The sequence below is a fragment of the Athene noctua genome, chromosome 1 (assembly GCF_965140245.1).
Source record: "Athene noctua chromosome 1, bAthNoc1.hap1.1, whole genome shotgun sequence".
Taxonomy (NCBI): Eukaryota; Metazoa; Chordata; class Aves; order Strigiformes; family Strigidae; genus Athene; species Athene noctua.
The window spans coordinates 3816329-3840701 of NC_134037.1; the positions used below are offsets into that span (position 1 = coordinate 3816329).

Here is a 24373-nt window from a genome sequence, read left to right on the forward strand (position 1 = left end):
AGAGTGAATTGATCTGAAGTGGAGGTGAAACAGTGAGATCTACATTAGTACCACTTATGAAAAAGAAGGTTGGACAGAAGCAATTGCTGTATGGAACGGAATCCAGGTTTCCATAGAAAGTAACTGTGCTGGGGCTGATCTACTGGAAGAGAAATACAACCATGGGGAAAAAAAAAAATTGCTTAAATATGCCTAAATCTCCTACTAACAAATGATCTACAACTAAAGGAAATACCTTATTTTCAAATACAGAGCAGTTGTCCAACAGTTGAAGTTGCTGCTGATCAAAGTTGATCAAAGCATCCTTATGATTATATATTATGGACAATCTACAGAAAAAAATGTAGTACTCCCTGCTTGTGGCATGCTTATCGGTCCATTGAAGTAAACAGGACTTTTTGTTGCTTTTAAGGCAAATCTGATAAGCTTTGTAGAATATGAATCAGTTCGTTAAAATTTGTAAAGCACGTAAATGAAGTAAAAAGAGAAAACAGTTTAACTTTTGTAGGATGTTTGCTGCATATAAAGTACAATAAAATCCCAATTATTTAGAAAAAAATACTGTTAAAATATGCTGTACTCAAGATGTTCTGGGGAAGATTTAAAAATCTTTAAATTGTGATTTTTATTTTTTTTTAAAAGAAATCTAGTCAGACTCTAGAAATCTTACTATATTACTGTATAATTTTCATACCATATCTATCTAAATTAGACAATATTTGTGTGTGTGTAATATATAAACAAGTATGTATGTATGTGTGTATATATTAACCCAGGGATCAAAATAAATATTGAAAAGCTCTTTCATTTGCAGGATGCTGTCTAAGTTAGGGGTATGTCAGGAAAAAAAAAGAAAATCATAATGAACAAAGGCAGAGGCATGGCCTATGATGTTTTCTTGACAGTCTTAATTCTGATATTCATAGAATTGCCAACTTTGTTGTGTCTTCTAGTACGATAGTACAGTGTTCCAAATGCTGAGGTGACACTGCAAATGCTGAGATAATATTAATTTATCTGAGGCATTGGCTAAGTTTTGTAAACTCTACGTGGATATGAGTGCATGCTGATAGTACCTTATGCATGTACAGGTTTACATAAAATTTACTGCATCTGTGCTATCTCTATAAGAGTGATGCATAAACTAGCACTTGACACCTTTTTGCTACTTTGGAGTCTTCATGCTCTGATTTCTGAAAAAAAACTTTTTTTTTTTTTCTTTCCCCCCCTTGCAGTTACTTCAATGAGAACCAATATCCAGATGAAGCAAAGAGAGAAGAAATTGCAAACGCTTGTAATGCAGTTATACAAAAGCCAGGTGAGGAGCTGGTCATGGTGTCCTTTCCAAAGGCAATTGCAATTAGATTTCAACATCTCCTGCTAAATTCAGCAAATCTCATTTTCTGGCTATTACTAACATATGTAGTGCCCTCAACTAGCAGTTGGTTTCTTCTTGAGCATTCTGTAACTCGTGTTGTTCAGAGCTGCCATACTTGGATGAACATGACAGTCGATGCAGTTTTCAAACCTACGTGCCAACACCAGCAACTGAAATTCCCGCCATTTCAGATATGAAGGGCAAGTTGTGCATTTGAACATTGCCTTTATCCAGCTTTGTAAATGGCACTGCTAAGAAAATAAACACGTCTGAAAGGTTTTCATTCTTTACATTCAGTTATTTCAAAATACTTACACCAGCACTCTGTAGTGATCTGAGAATTGCGTTACACTCCACAGAAGGGGGTTTTACTGGTTCTGTTTTACAGATGGGGAATCTTGTGTTCACAGACTGAGGCTTGCTGGGCATCGTACAGCAGGTCCTCAGAAGAGTAAGGAGCACAGCTTTCCCGTGTTTCAGTTTTCTTTACAAATTCTAGACAGGGGTCTCATTGGAATCTGCGTATTAATGGAGGACCTTGTATTTGGGTCAACAAGTTGCATTTTCCCTGTTCCTGGAGAAGTCATACTTGGGAGAGAAATATGAATATTCAGCGTAGTACGAGTGGACGCACCTGCCTTTGCGTAGTTTTGCTAACCAAACATTTACATACTTTTCAGAACTTGTATTTTGGATATATTTAGATTTTATATAACCGGAATAAAAATTAATGCAAAATAAGGCTAAGGCATGACTCCTGAACGTTGGAATAGTCACAGGATAACACAGAATCATAGAGCAATTTAGGCTGGAAATAATCTCTGGAGATCATCTGGTCAGGCAGGACCAGTTTAGATTAGGTTGCTCGTTTAGTTACCTTGTTCAGTTGTGAATATGTCCAAACCCAGAGGATTTCCCACCTCTGGCCCCTGTTTCACAAGGTTGAGCAAAACACTTTTTCCTAATACCTCGTCAAAATTTCCCTTGTTGCAACTTCTGTGTGTTGCCTCTTTTGATTTTGGAAGGAGAATGATCTAGTGATCAGAGCCCCAAGGAGGTGAGGATTTTATTCCTGGCTGTGCTACTGGTTGGTTTAGTAACTTTGAACAAACTCCTTAAACACTGTGTCTCAGGATTGGTAAAAAGTACTGATGCAAAGCGTTAGGAAACAGCATAGCTATCTATTTCCAAGTTTTTCTTTCTTTCACTTGTCTCATATCTCCTTACTTATTTAAGTTTGCAGATTGCTGCAATTACATGAATGTTTTGTGTGCTGAATAAATAAATGAGAAACGGTCTGATGCGGGGGAGTCTCCTCCCCGTGTAGCCTGCAGAGACCCGAGGATGCAGCTACACTGAATAGCGTCAAGGCCAGCTGAAGAGGTGTCTGTGCTGTCCCTGCAATACTGAATCCCTCCAGTCTTCCCTCTCTTACACTGGTGATCAGGAGGATTGTGTCTTGTAGCTGGCTGGTGACTGTTGGGATTTTATTTGCTGGTTTAAGTGTAAAAACTCCAGTGATCCCGTTTCCAACATCCCCCCACTTCTCCCAAAAGATCACAAGTGGCCGTGCACGATTGAGAGGGTGTGATTAGTGCTGTGGGAGCACTGTAGTGGCTGCTGGTGGAGAGGGAAGAAAGCAGATCATGGGGGGAACACACAATTTCTTCATTCATTTTGCTGCTGAAAAAACCAACGTCATTGAACTATACCCTTGCGGCACGTAGTGAGAGAACTAGCCCAAGGGTATGTGATTTGCGGCAGGGCTGTGAATTGAATTTGAGTTTTTTGAATCTTAGTTTTGTACTTGAACTAGCAAAGCAGCCCTCTATTCTCCCACAGCTCTGGATTTGATTGATTTGAGCTGCAAGGAAATTCCTGTATTTTGGATTTTAAAAAAAAAAAAAAAAAAGAAGAAGAAAGGCTACTTTGTTTTTAGAGAGATATTTGGCATTTATTACCGTAACGTCTGGGCACAGTACTCCTATTCACATAAAATTCACTTTATTCTTGGTTATAATAATTTTTCAGTGCTGTCTGTATCTCAGGGGTTTATAAAATGTGTAAGGGTCTTTTGCCTACCTGTAGCACCCACTGAGTAACAATGCTGTATTTCCTCCCCCCTGCCCCGTTACTTTCATAGGAAAAAAGTTATCGGATTTGGAGCGAGTTACCTCCCTGAAAGTGTACAATTGGTTTGCCAATAGAAGAAAGGAAATCAAGAGAAGAGCCAATATCGGTAATGTATCAGAGAGCCTGCTTTCAAGGTTTAGTACGCACACTTGCTCAAGAAAGATGGAAATTACGTAAGATTGTATTAATGAAAATACTAGAGGTTCTGACATTCTTAATAGAATTGTGGAGCAATTTTTAAAATTAGTCTCCTGCTGTTCAGATTTTTTTCTAAAATATGAGTAAGAATTTCATTTATGGAATTTCATCATTAGTGCAGGAAAACGGTGCAGTTCCGGAAGATCAGTTTTAAAAACCAAAGTGGGTATTTTGTTGGTGGAAGGAGAATCGTACTCCCCTCTGCTCAGGTTCCTTTGGGTATCCAGAATAAAATCTGAAATAAAAACCTCAGAATATCTGCATTGGAGATAAGGAAAATGGAGATGATGGCAAGTTCACAACCTTAGCATGCTGTTTAAATGAAAAGTGGTGGTTGTGAAGAGCTTTTATCTGGTTATAAGTTTCCTTGTGTCTGTGTTCCAGTGAAATGTGCTTGTTTTTTCAGCCTAAACCTGGGGGTGTCTTTCTTACTGCCATCTCTGAAACCCCGCAGGGATCTAAGAGTCCAGATGAATTGTTTTACACCTCAGATACAGCCTCTAGGACCAAAGGTGCTGCAAGCTAACTGATTTTCTGGTTTCACCTGTGCTCCTTACAGCTTTCCAAGGGGTTGCACAGTGACAGGGGGCTGGAACAAAGTAATAATTTTTTGTGATGAGCAGGATAAAACAAAAGTGACATCAGAGTCAGCCCTGCAGGTTCTTTGTGTGAGTAGCTGATCATAAGGAAATTAGAAGTGAGTCTGAACTTGTGAGCAGTAAACCTTTTAATGTCAATAAACATAAGAAATTCTAATGAGAATAAACTCACATTAGTGGCCAGGATTCAACAAACTTCTGCAAAATTTTATGCGCTTATTTAGATACTATGCATAATTATGTTTGCAGTACACAGACGAACAGATCCATACCTGCCTATTGCCAGTATTTTTGCAATTGTCAAACTTTATGCCCTTTTGCTGTCTGCTTCTTTTTGCCATGTTTGAGAACAAGAAAAATTTCACGTTGTTTAATGTGTTACTGAAATTTAATCTAGATTTCTTTTCTAAAAATGAAATCTTGTCTGTTGAAGGGAAGGGGAAACAAACCAAAGTCAGTACGAGGTGGGTGGAGTTATAGCTGTATCTTTACTGTTTGGGGTGGAGAGTTGGAAACAGATTAAAAAGAACCAAAGGGAGCCTTAGATGCATGATTCCTCCTGGAAGATGAAGATACGTATGGTTTTAAATCCCTTAAGCGCTTTAAAAAAATTCTCCATCTGTTTTCAGACACTCCCCGCCCCCCTCAAGTCTTGCCACTCCAAACTGTGTGGGAAGATCTACAGGGAATGCCCTTGCCTACTCCAGTGCATTAGAGATTAAGCTAATTTCTAATAGGACTGACTGGAAAACAAGGATTCTTACTTGCAAACAAGTCTGTTAGTTTGTAGAGAAGGATTTCAGGCAAACCAGTATCTGTACATTTGCTACTTTTCTAAATACTGAAGAGTAAAGGGGAAGAGGCGAAGAACTATGTTCTTCCAGTTATTCTAACTTCTTGAAAAAAAAAAAAAGTGTAGTTACTTTTAATTACTCTAATGCATCAGATAAATTAGGGATCCATTTGCTTTTTTCGAAGAAGCAGCAATCCTGGAGAGCCATGGAATAGATGTACAGAGTCCAGGAGGTCATTCCAACAGTGACGACGTTGATGGCAATGACTACTCAGAGCAGGTAAGCCCCACGGGTGAGCCACGTGGCCCAAGGAGGGAGAGTTCACGCGACAGATGAAGAGGCCCTCTACCTCTTGCAAATTAGAGGTCTCTTGTTTTATTTTTGCTTTTTTGTAATTGTAATGGGGAAAGTGGAAGAGCACAGCTCCCCTATTTGAATGTGTTGAGCAACCAGCATTCACCCACATGGATTTATTGTCATACAACAGGAGACTTGGCAAGTACGCAATGGGGAGGAGGAGGGAAGATGTTCAGAGGGAGGCAGAGAAGCAGAGAAGGTAGAAGAAGACAGGAGGATCTGCTCCAAACAAGCAAGTTACACCATTCACGCCACACGCAATGTATGAAAAATGTTAGGAGAGTGTTCACTCACCCAGTGCACCATGCATAACTTGCACTCTCCTTACCCCGGCGCCGTTCTAGTTATTCACCCTCCTCCAGAAAGGGTGTACAGGTCTTTAACAGTTGCTCCTATATATCAGGCACCAACATGCTTCCTGGCAAAACTAGGCATGTGTGTTCCTCTTGCAGCTATTATTTCTTTCTGCAAGAAATGTCTCCACTGTAGCCGGTGCTACAGCTACTGTGAGTTTCTTATCTGGCACCCAGACAAGAACAGCAGTAAGCCCCTGCCCAGTGCACTTTATAATCCCTTTTGTCAACCTTGCCCAGCAAGATACTGAGCACCCTCCTATAAGGTGCTGAGCTCCCTCTCTTTGTCCGTGGGAGTACCTTTCAGGAGCGTCTCAGGATCCATCCCTAAAACACTGACAGACAAAGGGTGAAGGGTGGGGGGAAAGGATTTGATTAAATGAAGTTTGATGTTTATTTGGCCCCGTACCTGTTCCATATTGTTCTGCAATGATGTGCCATTATTTGGATTGTTTACATATTTTCTGTCTTCTTTTTTTTTTTTTTCATTTTAACTCTTGCCTATTCTCTATTTTTCTTGGTTATTTTTAACCCTTGACAGCAACTTCTTTTTTAAATTCTCTAGCAAAAGAATACCCCTTCCCGCACTCTGAGCCCTCACCTACCCTAAAGTTGGTGACCCTTCCTTCACACACCTTCCTGACAGGTATTGCATCCCCTTCCCAATTTTCCTTCAGGTGTCAGTGTTGGCCAAATTCCCCCCTCAGGACTGTGTGTGCTTGGCACCAGTTGACCTGAACAGTTCAGTGCTTTGGTTCTGGTTTTGATACGAGCTGTGTTCTATGCTACACCCAACAGCTGGGGTGGGCAGATCGCTTTTAATTGACTCATTTGGGAGAAGTAGGTAGGTCTCCCTCTATAAAGGCTGCTGGTGGAGTGTATTAGCAACTGAGTGTCCTGGAATGAGTCCCTAGCATACTTGGCTGTGGCCCAGTACGACAGATATCTGGCAGAGGCATTCCCGGCCGCTCTGCTTCTGATGGGTATTAAGGCCCTTTTTATAGGTCATCACCAGCAGATTTGGTGGAACCAACTTTGCTAGCTCTGGATGATGAGAGGCTGCTCTGTGACTGTTATAAAATATTTTGAAACTGCTGCCGAGCACAGATAATTCCTTGTCAGTCAGATGCAGGACCTGAATATTGAGATGAAGCGTTACGGAGACTCCCAAACTATTTTTTCCTTCTGTGTGTTATCCCAAATACTTCAAGAAGAGAAATAAACTGGTTATTAAAATTCAAAGATTTTTGTTTAGGGTCCTTAAAAATTACATTTCTCAGTAATCTAGCTGGGCTCCTCTGTGAAGTGTAATTAGGCATTAGCAGCCAAGCAGATTAAGTGGCAGACCCTCCTGATGACCATTTAACATCCCTTAGCTGTTAAAACCATAAATTCTGGTTTCCACAAGGACACTTAAACTCTAGTAAACTTTTAAACACAACATTCATCCAAATACTAATGAAGTGCCTAAAACTCCAGAAGTCAGGACTTTTTATTTGTTACAGGGCTAAAGATGACTGAGAGGCCCTCAGAGTGTGTGCACATCACAGTGTTTGCCTGACATTTGGTGTAAATGAATGCATTCCTTTAAGTAACTTCAGGATTTTACCAAATCCTGGCTTTTCTGTCCCCCTCAACAGTTTGTCACCTGTCATCTTAATTTAAAAACATGTAATATGTGTTTTAAATATTAAATTTCACAAGTTCATCACTTAAAGGCTGTTGGAAGACTGAGAAATGTTTCTCATTTCCTTTCTGTAAATATTAATTTTAAAAAAGCGAGATGGTGGTGTGGTAACCATTAGTACCCCATTTTACAGAGGGGAGGACACCGTGATTTTGTGTAGAGTTCCAAATGAATTTATTTGATGGCTGGAATTGGAGTTTGCATATCACTGGTTCTCCTTCTTACTGAAAACCAGGCCCTATGTCTGGTGTAGACAGAGAAACATGGACAACTCACTATCAAATTTATGCTAGAATTGCCAGACTTTTAGGTCTGCTATTGTATGGCTATTATGCACCTGGAGAAGGCAGCCCTTCTTGTTCATTGATTTAAAAATTTTCACTGCAGTTCTACAGCAGCAAAGTTTTTCTGTATTAGTTTTGCTTGCCAACCATCACAGCTGTTAACGTGGTGGCCCTCCTACGGCTGAGAGACTTTGCTCTTTAGAAAACAGATGAAGAAATATATGGCACATAGTTCAGTAGGCTGCAGAACCTGGCAGTATCTTCACCTGCATTTTGAATTACGGTGCTTCCAGTCCCCTGAAATCGTTGCACTGTTTTTTTCTTAGCAGTCTAGGAGTTTTTCAGCATCTTTTTCCCTATATCTGTGTGAGTTCAGTGTCCTCACAGGATACTGGCTCAGACCAAGGGTGAGTGTAGGTTTACATCCTGTTTCTGAGTGAGGTCAATAGTAGTATTTAGAGAAAAAGTTAATTTTTTTTTATTATGGTAGTTTCCAGCTTCTAGAAGTAAATAGTTTTGAGAGGCTTCCTGAGCCAGGCATCCACTTCCAGTTTTAAGTTTGTAGTAGACTAATTTTCCCTGAACTTGCCTCACCCCCACCTTTTAAAGCCATTTTTACTTTTGTCTGATCAAAACAAAATCAGTGAATCCTACAACTGAACTGTGATAAGTGAAGCAGTGCTTCCCATTGCTACTTTGCAATATATTATCATTCCAGTGAGTGCCCTTGCTTATTAGATCACGAGAAGCCACGAACAGTTGTCCTCTATTTACTAATTATTTGTAATAAACGTTTACTGTATCAGCCATCAGCCATTTGTTTTCCCGACTGAAGAACCCGAGTCTATTTAGCTTCTCCTCCTAAGGAAGCCACCCCATGCCTCTCTTCCCCTGGGTTGCCATTCTCTCTACCTTTTCTAATTCTATTGTGTCCTCTTTAAATGGGATGACCAGAACTGTATATTCAAAATGTAAGCATATGATGAATTTGTGCAGTGCATAATGATTCCTATCTAAGTTTGGTTTCCTGACGTAACCTTGTGTATCACTTATCTTTATAATTTAGTATTTCCGCCCCCCCTCAAATTTCTCTGTTGAGAATTGGGTACGCCGCTCCTTGCCTTGCTTACCTTTGTCTGCACAGTGAGGGAAATCAGTCCTAAATTAATTCTGAAAATTCCTTTCACTCTCTACCCCTGTAACGAATGTGCAATTTGCTGCCCCTAGTCTTCACACACTAGTTTTATCTACTGGTTCTCTACTTACAGAGTAACGATGCTTCTCTCTTCTCCTTTCCACATGCACAGGATGACAGCACTAGCCATAGTGACCATCAAGACCCCATTTCATTAGCCGTGGAAATGGCAGCGGTAAACCACACCATCTTGGCATTGGCCCGGCAAGGAGCCAACGAGATCAAGACAGAGGCTCTAGACGACGACTGATACAAAGAAAGGGGAGGGTCAAAGCAAGAAGTAACTTAGTTTTAGACGTAGCACCTTAGCAGACTTTCCTCGGTCCTTAATATGTGTTCTTACAGTATAACTTTGCAGTTTCTTGTACGTCAGTTAGCTGTTAGGGTCTTGTTCTGTGAAGATGGCATGGTGCCCTCAGCCTTTGCATATACTCTCTCAGTATTAATTCCCAATAAATAATCAATCAACCAACCAACCTCCCTCTCCCAGCCCCAGTGGCTAGAAAAATCTTGCTGCTCTGTCTTAGCATTCAAAGTGCTTCCAGGTATTTTAGACAGCCCTCAATTACAAGTCTTAGGCTACACTTAAAATCTTGGATACCCTTAGAGATTGTGTTTAAAAAAAAAAATAGTCTGTACGCTTTTCCTTCTCTGAGACTGAAAGGATGCAAGCTGAGGTAGTGGCACAGGGTCGATGGACACCAGATCGGGAGTATCAACAGAGAGTAAAAAGAACACTAGAAACCCCACTTCAGCATGGGAATAAATGATTTCCAGCTGCAATAAGCCGTGCCTCACTGGTCATACAGTGACTTGATATACTTTTGGGTGCTGTGCTGAGAATGTCCATTGGAAACACATTCACATATTTCAGTTGATGTTCACATATTCAACACAGACATCCTCTACTCTCACAAGCTGCGTGGCTTAGTGGATAAGCACTGCCTTCTGCCTCTGGGACCATGATTGAAGCCCAGCCTGGGATCATATGAAAAATGAGCTGAATGTCTAATGGACAACAGTCCACTTCTCAAAACCACTATTCATTATTCGGCATGGCTAGCAGTGCCTGCTCAGAAGAGGTCTAGACTCTATTGATCTGTCATTAACAATTCCACCTTTTATTTTTCCTCTTGCCTTTTCTGACCCCACCCTGCTCCCCTCTCCACTTTGCCACTTTCAAAAGCAATGTTTTCCAGGAAGGTATTAAGGTCATAAAATGGGTGAGTGGATTTTTACACATCTGTGTAACTAATGCCTATGTCCTGACTAGCCTGAAAGGTTACTGGAGAACTTTTGCATCTGACCTTTGCTAGATAGCCATCATAGCATAAATATTCTCCTAAATACGAACTTTTTTTTGTTTGTTTAAAGGCAGGAGGATCTCTTACCTGAGAAATGGGGTGTGAATGTTTTGTGTTCTCTTTACTCTGTCCTTGTTAAGATGCGAGAAAGCTATACTGCTACGAGCAATTGAATTAATAATTGGAAGCCATACTGATAATGGATGTGGTAATATTTGTAAAGCAAACCTACTTTAAGTAGCAGAAACTAATGGAATTGTTTTCCTTGATCATATGTAGCACTTTTGTTACTTTTTTCTTAAAGATATTTATATTTGATAAGTCTTTTTTTTATCATTTGAGAATTCAAAATACCAAACAGCAAACTTGCATTACAGAGTCACCCTGCGATCACCTTGTCATCTAGTATCTAAATGATGAACTGTGTGTGCATCTAAGAAAATTACATCTGCTGGCATTGTGTGGAAATGATCTCCTGGCATTCTGATAAAATGATACGTTGCTGCTGGTAAGAGGAAACGTTTCAATGGAAACAGCACGGGAGTTGTTGGAGACGGGCAGGACTGTGTTACATTAAAAATAAAAATTAAAAACCTATGTAAATTTTTGTATATAGATATATAAAGATTTGCATAGCGTTTCCTCAACATTCCATTTTTATCTTCCCCGTTTATGTGGGAATAGCTTAAAAAGGGGACAACAGCTTAGTCTGAAGGATGGGTTTCCCTTTTCTCCCCTCCACTTGGAAAGAATGAAGTTGCTTTTACTTGGCTTGTTTTCATCCCTTCCTCACGCTTAACGTCAGATAGCATTGGGAACTCCTAAAATGTGGCTCCTCAGCAGGTTTTTAGCCAGCCTAAACCCCTTCAAGGCATAGGCTAACTAGATCATCTTTACATCTGTTAATCTTGTGAAAATTGCTTAGGTAAGTGTGGAGGAGATACTGTGCTTTCAGAGGGCACACAGCTGGCACCTCTTTGTCTCTGTAACTTTGAAGATATATAGGTAGGGCTCAGCCTCGTCTTTCACTTATGGATTTCATTGGAAAATTTATGTGCTTTCCTTAGATATAGATCACTGAAGCAGAATGAAACCGTCTCTTTTTTTCTGTTTTATTGCATTTCTTGAGTAGGCAAATTCATAAGTACCATCAGGGCAGACTCAGGAAAGAGAGGAATTGGATCAGCAGCCATTGCACCATGGCAGTTTTTTTCTTAATGTGTGTATGAATGTTTTGGTACTAAGGAGTGAAAGGATGGGGAGAGCTTTTATTTCTATTTTTGCACAGCGGAATGATCGAGCAAACTATAGCCTTAGTGGAATTTTACCTCCTTATTCATTCCACAGTCACACACCGAGCTGACAAGCAACATCCACGATTTATAGTAAGGAGATTTTAATAATCGATGACCTCTTTACGTTGGGCTTGCCACCACCATTTGTTCTGGCTGCTTCATTTTAAAAAGAACAGACTCAAACTGTTGGACAGCTGCAATTTTAAAAGAAATACTGCTTACTATACCATCTTAAAAAAAAAAAAAAAAAAAAGTCATTGTTCCAAGCATTGCATTTTTAAAGCAATAGGAAAGGATAAGAATAGTACTAGAACTTCTGTATCCTGATTGTAGGTTCGTGTGATGCAGTATTAAAGTAACACCACTAAAGTTTTATGTCTACACCATTTAATGTGGAGTATTCTGGTCTTAATTCTGTTTGTTGCTGTCAGGTAACTGCTGGTCTTGTCGTGCATCAGTATCCTGTCTGAAGGTTAAACACTTAAACCCCTTGTGAACAGCTGGAGATAGGCAGATCCTCGTCTGTAGCTTCCTGGTAAATATTATCTTCTCACCAGAGAAAATATTACAAGTTACTTCACTGGGGAATCAGACACTTCATTCCGTGGTGCCAGTTTTTGGGTTGCCCCTCTCTATTTTGGCTTTCTTTGACCATCAAGAGGTACAAGGAAAGAGTAAGACTGTTACCAGGATGCTCATGGCAGTCTGTTTCCTGTATTCTGAAAGTTCATAGTGAACAATTTGCACTTCACTAATAAGCTTGTTGGTTTGACATGAATTAGCTAAAATGGATCAGATGCTGGTGTGATGATATTAGGAGAAGCGTATGTGATCTGGAGTAAGTGAAAGAATTGGTGGAGAGTGTGTCCTGGAATTTAGCCTTTGTTCTAGGGTTTTTTTTCCACAATATGGGCGTCATCTTTGTCCTTCTGTCTGTGGATTTTCTTGAAAATCAAGCCTCATTTTTGTAGCATTGCAATGCAGTTGCGATTTGTTGTAGCCAATCTGGAATTAGTGCAGTTTGTTCTCATGTGGGTTCCCTTGAAGTGGATCTGGTGGCAGACTAGATCTACCTTTTTGTTCTGTGAATAGAGAAGGAATTATTTAAGATGCTTCTCTTCTGTGATGGGCACAGATTGCTTTTAACGTTGTAGAGTAAGTTCTGGCTGTTATTTTGTCACTCGAAGTCCATATACTTGAGTTGTTGTCTCCTACCGTCTTCTTAAAACAACAATTTCTACCTCCTCTTCTTTTTTGGGTTGTTTCGGGTTTTTTTTGTTTGGGTTTTGGGTTGGTTTGTTGGTGTTTGGTTGTTCTGTTGGTTTTTTTTTTTTAATTCCCCCACCATTTTTACTGAAGTTTGAGATCCCAGGTGTTTGCAAAAGCATTTTGAGGTGATAAAAACAAGTCGACGTAGCAATGAGTAGACATGATATCTGTTGGTACTCTAGCATTGTAGAGACAACTTCTACCTACCCTGTAAACATAGGTGTTGTTACAGTGCAATCCCATTCCTCTGTGCTGGATGTGAACAAGTTGGTTGTGAGTCAGCAGTGCACCCTTACAGCGATTTAAGGGATCTCATTAAGAAGAGCCTTCAACAGGTCAAGGAAAGCGATGAGTCCCCTCTGTTCATCACTTGTGGGACCACGTCTGGAGCACTGGGTGCAGCGTTGGGCAGGAGTGAGTCCATCATAGGGGTGCTGAGATGAGAGGCTCGGAGCACATGTCGTGTGGTGAGAGATTGTGAGAGCTGGATCTGTTCAGGCTCTGGGGACATCCTGTATGTTGTTCTTCGGCTATCTTAATGCGTGGGTTTAGAGAAGACTGAGCCAGGCTCTTCTCAGAGATGCATAGCAAAAAGGTGAGGGGCAGTGGGTTCAGGTTGCATTAAAGAAAATCACAGATGAATATGAAGAGAAATATTTTCATACTCAAGAGTGGTCGAAGAGTGGCCCAGAAAGGCAGTGGACACCCCATCTCTGGGGCCATCCAGAACTCATCAGGACAAGGCTGGATTAGAGACCTCCAGAGGTCTCTGCTGACCTAAACTATTCTGTGATTCTGTACAAACCTGCTCAGGTTGAAGTGTTTCCTAGTTCTGACTATACAAGCTGTTGTTTAAAGAAATTATCTTAATTTGTCGTTGGCTTTTTTTTTTTCTGTTTTGCTGTTCATAAAAAGTTATCTTTTCTATTCTTCTAATAAAGGGGAGCTTTATTTGCAGGGTCTGGCTCCAGGTTCCAATCAAGCCATAAGTAATAAATTTCATTAATTATTTGCTCTGTTTACACAGTTCTTCAGGGATATTTGAATTATTCTGTTTGTTTCATTGCCTAACATCAAACTGGTAAGTTTTCCATGTTTTTGTAACATTTGTGCTGTAGATCAGTTTTTGCCTTCGTTTGCAATCGTTGTCTTGGTGCTGTGAGTGCAGGTGAAAAATTTCACACAGCTGAACTTTATTATAGGAAAAATTGTAGTTAACTTAAGTGCACTGGTGACTACTGTAAGCAGCTAGACATTTTTGGTTCAGTAAATCATTAATTGGTGATTATCAGAAGCTGAAAGGACATGATGGGGAAAGAGTTACATTATAATCACTTGGATCCTCCTTTCCTTAAGTATTTTCTGTTGGCCCCTACTAGGGAAAAAAAATATACATCCCTAGGCAGACTTTAGGTCTGATCTGAATGTTATTTTGAAGAGAAATAGCAATGCTGTTTGCCAACGTGGACTGGCATGGGGTCAGTTACACTCCCAAGTGTTATTTCTGCCTTCAAGGTGGACAAGAATATGGAGATGAGTTCCCCAAGATTTTGAGTTCCCCAATGTGTGGTATACAATTTTTCCTTCACAATGAGATGCTGCTTGCAAAGAATTAAAATGGAAGCATCATTCTGGCCTTCCCCCCCAGTAGTTGAGTCACCGAGGTGTGGTAGTTCTAACAGGGTTTCATAAGGAAACAGTTCTTTATTTTTCATATAGGTAAAACCAGCAAAAATTGGTAATGGAGTTTTCAAAACTCAAAATCACTGCCCCTAAAGCACTTAAAGCAGGATGTTGTTTCCCTGCGTGTAATCTTAACTCGGATGCAAAGCTGGTTTCACACCTTTCTCTGCAGATTACTCAGACTCAGTGTGAGGTTTTGCCCGTAGTGCCGAGAGCTGTGGATGTTCAGTAGAGTACTTTTCCCCCCTTTATCCCTGGAATTCTAATTTTCTTACTAGAAGGTTCATGTTCCTCCTCCCACCTCAGCTACATCATTGTGCAGCACTCATTCCCCAGGGTTCATCAGCCTCTTTTTTTCAAGTTCATTGGATAATTACCAGCAAATTCTAGGGTTTTTTGGTCAAAATAAACTTTGCTCTTATTTTAGACAAGGCTTCCCACCCAAGTAGCTCTTGCACTCTTTGAAGTTATTTAACCTGATAATATTATTTTGATCAAAGTCTTAAGCTTGTAGGCAATAATCTTGAGTTTGGTGTAGCTTTTATCACTTGGCAGGAATCTTTTTTGGCAGGATCGGTCTTGGAAACTGTGTTATATGTCAGTGACCGAACACGTTCATTCGTATTAGACAGCTGAAGATTCTGTGTGTAGTAGCACTAGTCAGGGTTGTATCGTGATCCTGGAGTTTTGTGGAGTCAGGCGTTTTCACTGTGATTTCTTGGAAGGGAACGTTGATGGCCCGACCAAAAAAAGTACCTTGCAGTTCCCAAGAAGAGTTGCAGAGACATTTCAAAAGACAACATTCCCCTTTGGGCTTTTTTGCAGCTGGGATCTTTACTCAGGATATTGAATCAGTTATTGGCCAACAGGCATTTGGCAAGCTGAAAAAGCAGAGCCCTAAAACCTTCATTTTAGCATCTATTACTGTTGCCTGATTTAAGGGGCTTAAACCGTCTGACTAAAGATGTTGCATGTTAATGAAAAAAAAGGCATTCTAGAGATGGCAGCTATAAATTCAGATTTAAAATACGTAAAAATTAATTTTCTCCTTTGTGAGAAACGTGTTATAACTAGAAAAGTGGACTTGGTTGTTTTGAGGACTGTCAGTAAGATGACAGAATTCTGATGTTGGTTTTTGTCCAACAAATATAAATAAAATCAAATAAAGTGGCACCAGTGAAACAGATGTGGGGAGAAAAACTCAAACATCTAAAGAGTTGTGCATTGCTAACCTTGGCCTTAGGATTTCTGTCACTTAAAAATAGCCTGGAATTGTTTGTTCGTGCCTGTTTTCACGTAGGCATCCACTGAACGTAGGTGATGCTGTAGCTAAGATGGTGTTGGCACAATTACAGTAATCAGTACAAACTACTTTCTGTTCTTGTTAAGGTTTTTCTGTCACACTGTTTATGAAAATCCATATCATACTTTACTTTGAGCTTGCTAGGAAAAGTAAACAAATACATTTTGCTCTTTGGAGATACCAAGATGGGCTCTGTGATGCCTGCAACGTGCTTATCAGCGTAGTATCTGGGTGATAGTATTGACAGTTTATGTCATGGAGATAGAAAAGGATTTGCCATTTTGAGTGTGTGTGTGTAAATTCACAAAACCTCTTTTAAATGCCTCTTTTAATCAGGCTGATCAAGGAAAGTAACTAATCGGTTTGATTGCTGCAGTGTTGTTGTGCTCTTCCCCGTTCTTTCCGGTAAGCTTTGGAGTGCTCTGGCCAACAGCTTAAGCACAAGTGAACCAAAACCATTGAACTGGAGTGAACTGCATAATGGGCCTTTTGATGTTTCTGTATGTACAGTGCATCTCTCACTCAGATGGCTTGGCAGAAGGCTCTCCCTGCCATTTATTCCCTCTCTTCCCTCCGCTGTTAAATGGATGCGGGTGTATTCTGCTGATCAAAACATCCAGCACACTTCTGCTAAATCCTTTCAAACTGCAGCCAGGGTAATTGGGATGGGTAGGATAAATGCATAAGACTATGGCAGTAAAAGTGATGGCAGCTCTTTTGAATGACTGGGTGTCCTCCTGACATGTAATTAGCTGCTTTAGAAAGATATGGATTGGCATGGTCATAATTAAAAGGATTTCTGTCTTTTCTGTGATTGAAAACAGAAGATCTTCCGCCCCCTAATTCTCTTTAATACCAGTGTTATTAGTGACACTTGGAACACAGCTACTTCGTAAACTTAAATAATGACCTATTCCTAATGGTAACTTACAGCAGCAGGGACTGAAACCGAGTTTAGTTTTCTATGCAAAGCTGCTTCTCTTCCTTTTCATGCTTCCCTCCCGGCCCCCCTCCACATGTGGATTGCTTCTCAGTGAGTTTTAGAAACAAAAAGGATGTTTAGTTATGTGTGACAGCATGATTACAGATTACCCAGGGTTCTGGTTTTAGCTCCTCTTGATCTGTTTTAGAGTTGTAGTGTTGAGGAAGATTAGCCATGGCCCAGGACTCCGCTGAATTACTCCTCCTGTGTTTTCACCCTTCCTGCAGGTAGAGGTTACCGACTGCACTGTTCTCCTGGAGCAGGGAATGTGTCACTGGCTCTTCTGTGCTGCTCCAAGTTCTCCTTCGTAGTGTCTCTGTTTGGAAGCCTTACCAGCAGTTGTTGCCAAGTATATAACCGTATTGTCCTCAAGCTGTCAGCTGTCCCCTGTTGCAGTTGGCATGGGGTAGTGATACGAGCTAACCCACCTTTTTCTTAAGAAATCTCAAAATAGCCTGCAACTGGCTAGTTGGCTGGACAGTGTGCTTGCCATTCATGACAGGAGAGGATATATGGTGGTGACCTAAAATAACATCGTAATCTTTCTCTGATACGTTGCTAGATTCTCAAAAAGCATCTGTCATAGAGTGTTACGTGCCTTTTTATTCTGGTTTTTTTTTTGTGAGAAGTGTTATCTGTTGACCAGTCTTGAGTATTGCAGAGCCTGTGCTCCATTTTTGCTCTTAAGTTTCTTGTCCATATTTTTCCATAGTGCTGTTCTCCTGCTGTACTTACTTATCAGACAGGTTTATGGAGTTTTTTGGTATGCAAAGATGTGCATAGAGACTCTCAGCCAAATTTAGAAAAATTAGCAGGTTCCTACCTCCAGCAGATTTGCAGAAGAAGTTGGGAACTTCCTTAGGCTCTTAATTAAATCCTCCAGTTACTTTTCAGCTTCTTTGTACTGAAATACTTGTGTAAATCTCATCCAGTGTCACTGTGGTTCAGAACAGACCTGTGGGTCACGGGTACTTCAGTTCTTTCCGCGTGGTTACCGCTGCTGGTACTACACTCACAGTAGCAATGGTAGCACTTCTTTTCTAGGATAGAATATTTTTAGACATTAACTTGCTGCTGTCACTGGCCTCAGTTCAGCTTCCTATCCTCCTCGCCCCACCCTTTCTCCTCAACTAATTAGTCTTCCATGTTATGGCAAGATGGCATATGTAGCTTAAATAGCCCACCTCTGTAATTAAGAGGTTGACATCAGCCTTCTGAGATATATTTTACATCATTTGAGATTTAAAAATACATTTTACTTACAAAGTTTATCTGTCACGTTGCTCAAGGAGGGCAAAGAGATAATGAAAGTACATTATTAATTAATATTTCTCACCCAGTATATTCCATTAAGAATATTAAGCATATATTCCATTCCTCAAAGCACGTTTGACTTTGGATATTTTTTTTAAGTCTGCCTGCTGATAAAGTTGCTGCTATCTCTCTTTGACAGGACTGTAGTGACAGTACTGAAAGTATCCTTCAGGAGCTAACCAGAGCCAGGAACTCAGGATATCAACTCACTGACCAGTTTTTCCTGTAGCAGAGTGCAAGGCATTTCATTTATGCGTTATGTCAAGCGAGCGGATCTTTTGAAGACCAAAATGACATAGACTCTCCTTTGACACATTCAAGCTGTTCTTCTGTTCAAAAGGTTTGATGTAATTTTGGGGTGGATAGCAGCAGGAGCATCTCACCTTCCTATGTGTTGGATAAAGTGGTCTGAGTTGAGGTGGAGCTCCACTGGGTTCAGAATGGCAAAGAAGAAATTCAGTGTGTGGCTGGGAAAGACAAGATTTATTGCATGAAATACGTAACTACTACTTGAGAAGGGTGAACATCTTGGATGCTTTATGGATGAGATAGTTGAAGCAGTTTATGAAGTGTTCTGAAATCTGCAACTTACGTTTCTTTGTGCCCCGACGTGTCTTCATGGCACATCATATAAAGTTCATTACTGGAATTTGAGACGTGCTCTTGTTGGGTTTGTTGCAGAGGTAGTTGCCTGTCAGTTTAGCTAAACATTTACATCTTGGCACGCAACTCATGGGGTCACACAATGCTCATGGGGCAGTAACAGTTTAATTCTGCAACCCTTCCTTCCTTTAGAGCTCTTTTAAGTCAACAGTTCTCTTTCTCCAGGTGCTTAGAGAAAATAAAAACTACTGAAGGAATAGATCCACTCGTTTGCAGAGCTTATCGGAGTTACCATCAGTTGAGAATCTGCCCCTGGATTTCAACAATAGTCACTTATTAATGCTGGGATTTGTAGCAGAGCAAGAAGGAAACAGTCCTGACGTTGCATTGCCGGTAATTCAGTTCAGTGAAGTAGACTTGAAAATTAGACATCTGGTTAGGAGTAAAGAGTTAATAAAGTATCCATGGATATTAAGAAAGTATTTGTAAATGTGTTGAGAAAAAAAATTATTATTCAGTTTATGTTTATAAATCCATTGGATACAAATGGTAGAATTTGTGAAGAGTTGTGTGGAAAAGACAGACACTTTCAATTAGGGGATTTTGTTTTGTTTTGGTTTTTTGCATTTGGAGGGGCAGGATGTTTTGTTCATCTCGTTGGATGGAGTAGGGAGTTTGCATCAAGATTGTGGGAGGCCGTCTAATATTCAGGATCTCCTTGTAGCTGATAGACTGGTCCCTTCTGGCCTTAATTGTAAAACTATGATTCCAAAGAGGTAGACTTGTCTTTTACTCTTATAACCTGTTCATAGTATTTAATAATTTATAGAGATTCGAGTACTAGAGGGGTTCTCTGCACTAAGAACTTCTTTAAAAAGTATGACTTTCCATCAGAGAACATATTGTGCCTTATGTCTCTAAACCACGTGAAGTTCCAGTTATGTATGATAAATATCTTTTTACACTTTGTACTTCTGCCATGATGGGAATCAAACAAATGTAGTTTTGATAACAGGTGGTTTCTGTATGCTGCCGTATTACTTAAATTTGCTCCACTATCTTACAGATTTAGTCTGTTCTACTGACACAGCGACGCATACATTCATACCGGTCAGTGTTGAGCAGCTAAAGGAGCTCTGGAACAGCATTATTCTGTTCAACTGTTAATTTCTGCTTCTTAGTTGAAAGTAAAGAAAAAGCCCTGACCAAAAGCCCGGCTCAGTCTGAATTTGTAACCCTAAATTCTTTGTTGCTATTCCTTACATTAGACATTTGGGTACATGAATTCCAGTTGTTTAGGGCACTTTGCAGTGATTTTTACTATTACCCAAGAACATTCAACATGAAAATCGTTCAACATGAATAAAATTTGATCAGTCGTGACCATTTCCTCTAGCGGCTGTGCCTCAAGCAACTCTTTTTTACAAATACTTTCATCGCTTGCTAGAGTGTTTCAAAAAATATCACAGCCAGCAGAAGTCTTCTTGCTAAACTGATGTCTTCTCTTATTTCCCACATGGAGCCTGTGTTTCCTTGAAGGAATTCCAAATGAGTGTTGTGAGCTATACCTCCTCCAGCTGCTCTGAGCCATTCACTTTCCTCTGAAGTTGATTCTTGTTGGTACCAAATTTATCACATGTTATTTTCCCCAACTTCAGTTCTTTTCATAGAGGTAACTTCTTTTATCTTGCATCCAAGCTCCTTCACAGCCTGGTAATCCTATTTCACCTGGTTTACTGGTGGGTTTCTCATATAGAATTACTCTGAGCTGAACCTGTTCTCACAGTCTCTAAATATTATTTCCATCCTAATAAAAAGCATTCCGGTGTAATGCTGAAGCTTGGATTTGGTTCAGTCTTACGATATTTCCTGAGCTTTCTAGCTGAAAGACCCAGTGTGGTTCGTTAGCAGCCTTCCTCCCTTCCCTCATTTCAGTTTGGATGCTTAGATGAGCAAATCAGGGAAATAATAACTTTTAAGTATAATCTTTTTTTTTTTTTATTATTATTAATACTTGGACTGTCTTTTTTACTGGCAAGACTGGAACTGGGCTGTGCACTTCAGCAGACACTCAGCAATGTTTTAGGAAATTGCTTGCAAAAATAAAGGTATATCTCAGATACGGGCAGTGCTTCTGAACAGACTGATCTGACGTTTCTTGCACACGGTTACAGTGCTCAGGTTTATCTGTTCTGTTTAGTTCTTTGTGCTGTTTGCTGCCTCTCCCACCCCTGTTAGCACCCACTTGTTGCTCTCCACGCCCTTTCTCCCCTTTCCCAGTCTTGGGTGACTTGTGCTGTTTTAATTTTGTTCCTACCTGCATTCTCTTGTTTCTCCTTCTCTTTTTTCCTGTACAGGCACTTTATTCCCTTCACAGCTTCAAGCAGCGTGTTTATTGTTAGACATTTTTAAATTCTTTTAATACTACTAGCAGGTCAAGAGGTGTTCACCTTTCCTTTTGCCTATTAGTGCTCTATCGATTGCTTATTTGAAGTACAAATATATATAGTCCACAGCATAATAGAAATGTGAAAATTTTGTCTACTCTGACCATTTAAAAAAAAAAAAAAAAGCTCATAAATTTAGTTAATTTACAGCAGGTTCTTTACTTGCAACCTCCCATGTGAAATAAGGTAGTTCCAAACCAGACCATGGTTAAGAAAGAGGGACAAGGTAGTAGCATTTTATTTTTTTTTCTTTCATTTTATTTTGTCTGACTTGCACCTGGTGTTGGAAGCTGTCTTCATTGGTACACTTGTTTTTCTTGGTTAGAGTGCTGTTGCCTTTTTTTTTTTTTTTTTTTTTTTTTACTGTGAGGGTTGGGACACAGGATACATGAATTTACAAAGCTTTACTGAAGGAGGCTGTGTGCTGGTTCCCCTTGTCATTTTGTCCACCCAGGGCTTGGGATCACTTTTTGCAGCCAGAGTAGCTGCTTATTACTATTATTAAGTGGTTTTAGATTTGAAGGTGGTTGTGAAAACTTGAAATTACTTTTCCTAAATGAAAAATGACAGTGAAAACAGTTTGGATTTTGAGCTTCCCATCTTTCAGTATTATCCACGGAATTTTTCTCTTTCTCTTTTGACTTCGGTGTAAATTCAGATGTCATCTTGAGACTTGGGCTGAACTGAAGCTTGTGACTCGTTTCTGGTTGCTGTGGGGTCAGAGCCCTCTTTGTTCTTTTGAGAGGGACAGATTTTTCCATTTCACCACTCTTTGCAACACAAACTAGATTTTTAGAAAAACAAAACCGCAAAATCAAAAAAAAAAAAAACCAAACCCTTTTGCCTTGCTTTTGGCTCTAGCTGTACCGTTAGTCATGTCTTTCTGAATCTCATCAACAGCCAACCCTCCTTAAATTGCAGTCAGAGTTGTTCTTGAGGTTTCTGGGCAGCGCTTCTCACACCAGTGCAAACACTCAGCGTGCTGCTGCTGGCTTAAACTGGGAGAGCACCGTGTCTCTTTGGAAGTCAGATGTCAGATCCGATGTGATAAAGTGATATCATCGTGCCACAGAACCACCGTAAGACAGGCTTTTACCTTAAAGATAATACAGGAATAACAAATGTAAGCTAGACTTAGTTCAACAGCGGTTCTATCAAAGGGTGACAAATAAAAGTCAGTTGTGTCCATGGGGAGCACTATTTTCTTGACAAATCGCCTTGGCTGTCTCCCTCTTGGTCTTTTATGATCTTCCCAAGGCTGACGAAAGCCTGGGAAGTGTGAAATATGTGCAGTACTTTTTAAAATTTTTTTTTAATTTTTTTTTTTTCTTAGTGTCAATTTAAAAAGTGCCTAAGTGAGTAACAGGACTCCAGAGTGAGCTGGAGGAACAGGATTAGACCTCATTTCCCTCTTAAGAAAAGAGCCCTCCCTGCGGTCCCTCCGCACGTACGGCTCCAGACGGGCGGTGGGAGTCTGGAGCCCTGCAGAATCCACCTGGAAAGAAATCTCCTTCCTCATGCTGCCCCCCTCGGTATCCAATCTGTGGGTGGGGATCTTCTTAACCAATCTCATTTCTCAGCCAAACTTTAGCAATCTCTGATTTGGGGTGGACGGTAAAAAGGGGGGAAGCTTGGATAGAATTCAGTAGGAAACTGCCTCTTGGACTGCAGGTACAAATAGCTTCATGCATCAAACATGCCCCTCTGGATAACCGTACGTCTGAGACTGGATAAAAAAAGCTAATACGCATATTTCAACAGCCCTTTTTGGAACCACAGAGGCAGTTTCTTCCTCTATTCTTAATTATTTCTAGGCTTATAATAGTGGCACCTGCTAAACGTTTTGTCAAAATAATTGTAAGTGTTGGCAGGTGGTTATAATTTTGTAAACATACATGAGAGTTTTATGTGGGTGAAAGAAAAAAAAAAAAAGATATCAATGCTAGTATAAAAAATCGTGTTAAAGGAGAATTTCTTCTGACCATAGTAAAAGGAAATAACAGAACACTATTAAGATGTATTAGTACCACTTAAGGATTCAGAAAATGAAAGCAATCCATATGTAGATATTTTATTTTTCATTAGTAACAAAATATGTTGTTTTCACTGACAACTTAATAACATATGAGTTGGGAAAGCCTAGGAAATTACTGTTGGCAAGAAAAACTATAAGGACATCTCTTTTGCAGAGAACAGAAAATTAGCTTGTAGGATGTTGATGGGTGTTGATATAAGCAGTGATCAGATGGGAATCTGTTGCTGGGGTACTAATGAAAATAAAGTAGTTGTGGAGCCTAGAATGCACAGGGACCGTTTGACGTTGTACTGTCGCCCTGCTCTAGAGATGCCTTTTTTTAACAGTGATTTTTTTTTTTTTCTTTTTTTTTTTTTTTTTCCCTAAACCAAGTGATTGTCAATAACAGTGGTTGTAATTGAAAAAAAAGATTAATGTAGTTGTGAGTGTTGCAAACCTAGAAGTGAAAAGACAGTGGAACAGTATCAGAGGCACAAAAAAAAAAAAAAAAAGGCAAAAACCCCAAACATAAACCCTAGTAAAGCTCCGGGGAGCCATGTTGTGGTGTTTGTTTTTTTTTTTTAATTCAGAATTTTGTGCGTCTTAATTTTGTTCCACTGTCACGTTGACTTGGGGGCGGGGGGTGGGGTGGGGGGTGTCGTATCAACCTTGCATCTCCGCTAAGGGCAAGCGAGCATGACCATAGTGGTAGTGTTGTGGGTGGTGGATGGCTGGCAGTCGCCTACGGTTACTTCACGTGTCTACAAACGCATCAGTAACGCGCCGTGAGCTGTGTCCCATCTCCGCTGGGCCCCCTGGCTCACCAGAGGGCTCTTCGTGTCTCTTTTCCTCCGTCAGCATCTTCCACTCGTGTTATTTGTTTCTCCCACCATGTGCCCCGACGAAAATGGCACCTGTGTCTCATCTGCTGTAGGTGTTCTGCCTACCTCAAGAGGTAAACATGGTATCCTAGAGTCCTGTGTTCAGTTTTTTCTTCTTTTTTACACGAGCACTAGTGCACGCACACACAACACACACACACACACACACTGGAATGTATATTCTCCTCCCCACCCCCCACCCCCAAATAACCTCTTGACCTGATCCTTGCTGTAGCCACCACCAACTCCTCTTGCAAATTGGATGCTGCTTTAAATGTGAAAACAAATGTTCAAGAAGCT

The 24373-nt window shown here is 40.2% G+C and overlaps 1 protein-coding gene across 10 annotated transcripts in view; it reads left to right on the forward strand.

Moving 5' to 3' along the window:
- Positions 1 to 13670, forward strand: part of HMBOX1 (homeobox containing 1) — a 111410-nt gene extending 97740 nt beyond the window's left edge. For 3 of the 10 annotated variants that reach the window (XM_074895442.1, XM_074895448.1, XM_074895441.1), the window contains 5 exons: positions 1236 to 1318; positions 3522 to 3617; positions 5287 to 5381; positions 5590 to 5721; positions 9091 to 13670. In XM_074895442.1, coding sequence (XP_074751543.1) covers positions 1236 to 1318; positions 3522 to 3617; positions 5287 to 5381; positions 5590 to 5721; positions 9091 to 9228 — 544 coding nt within the window. In that variant the 3' untranslated portion in view covers positions 9229 to 13670. The remainder of the gene's footprint in view (positions 1 to 1235; positions 1319 to 3521; positions 3618 to 5286; positions 5382 to 5589; positions 5722 to 9090) is intronic. The other 7 variants (XM_074895445.1, XM_074895449.1, XM_074895443.1 and 4 more) reach the window with 7 other exon arrangements.
- The last annotated feature ends 10703 nt before the right edge of the window (positions 13671 to 24373 follow it).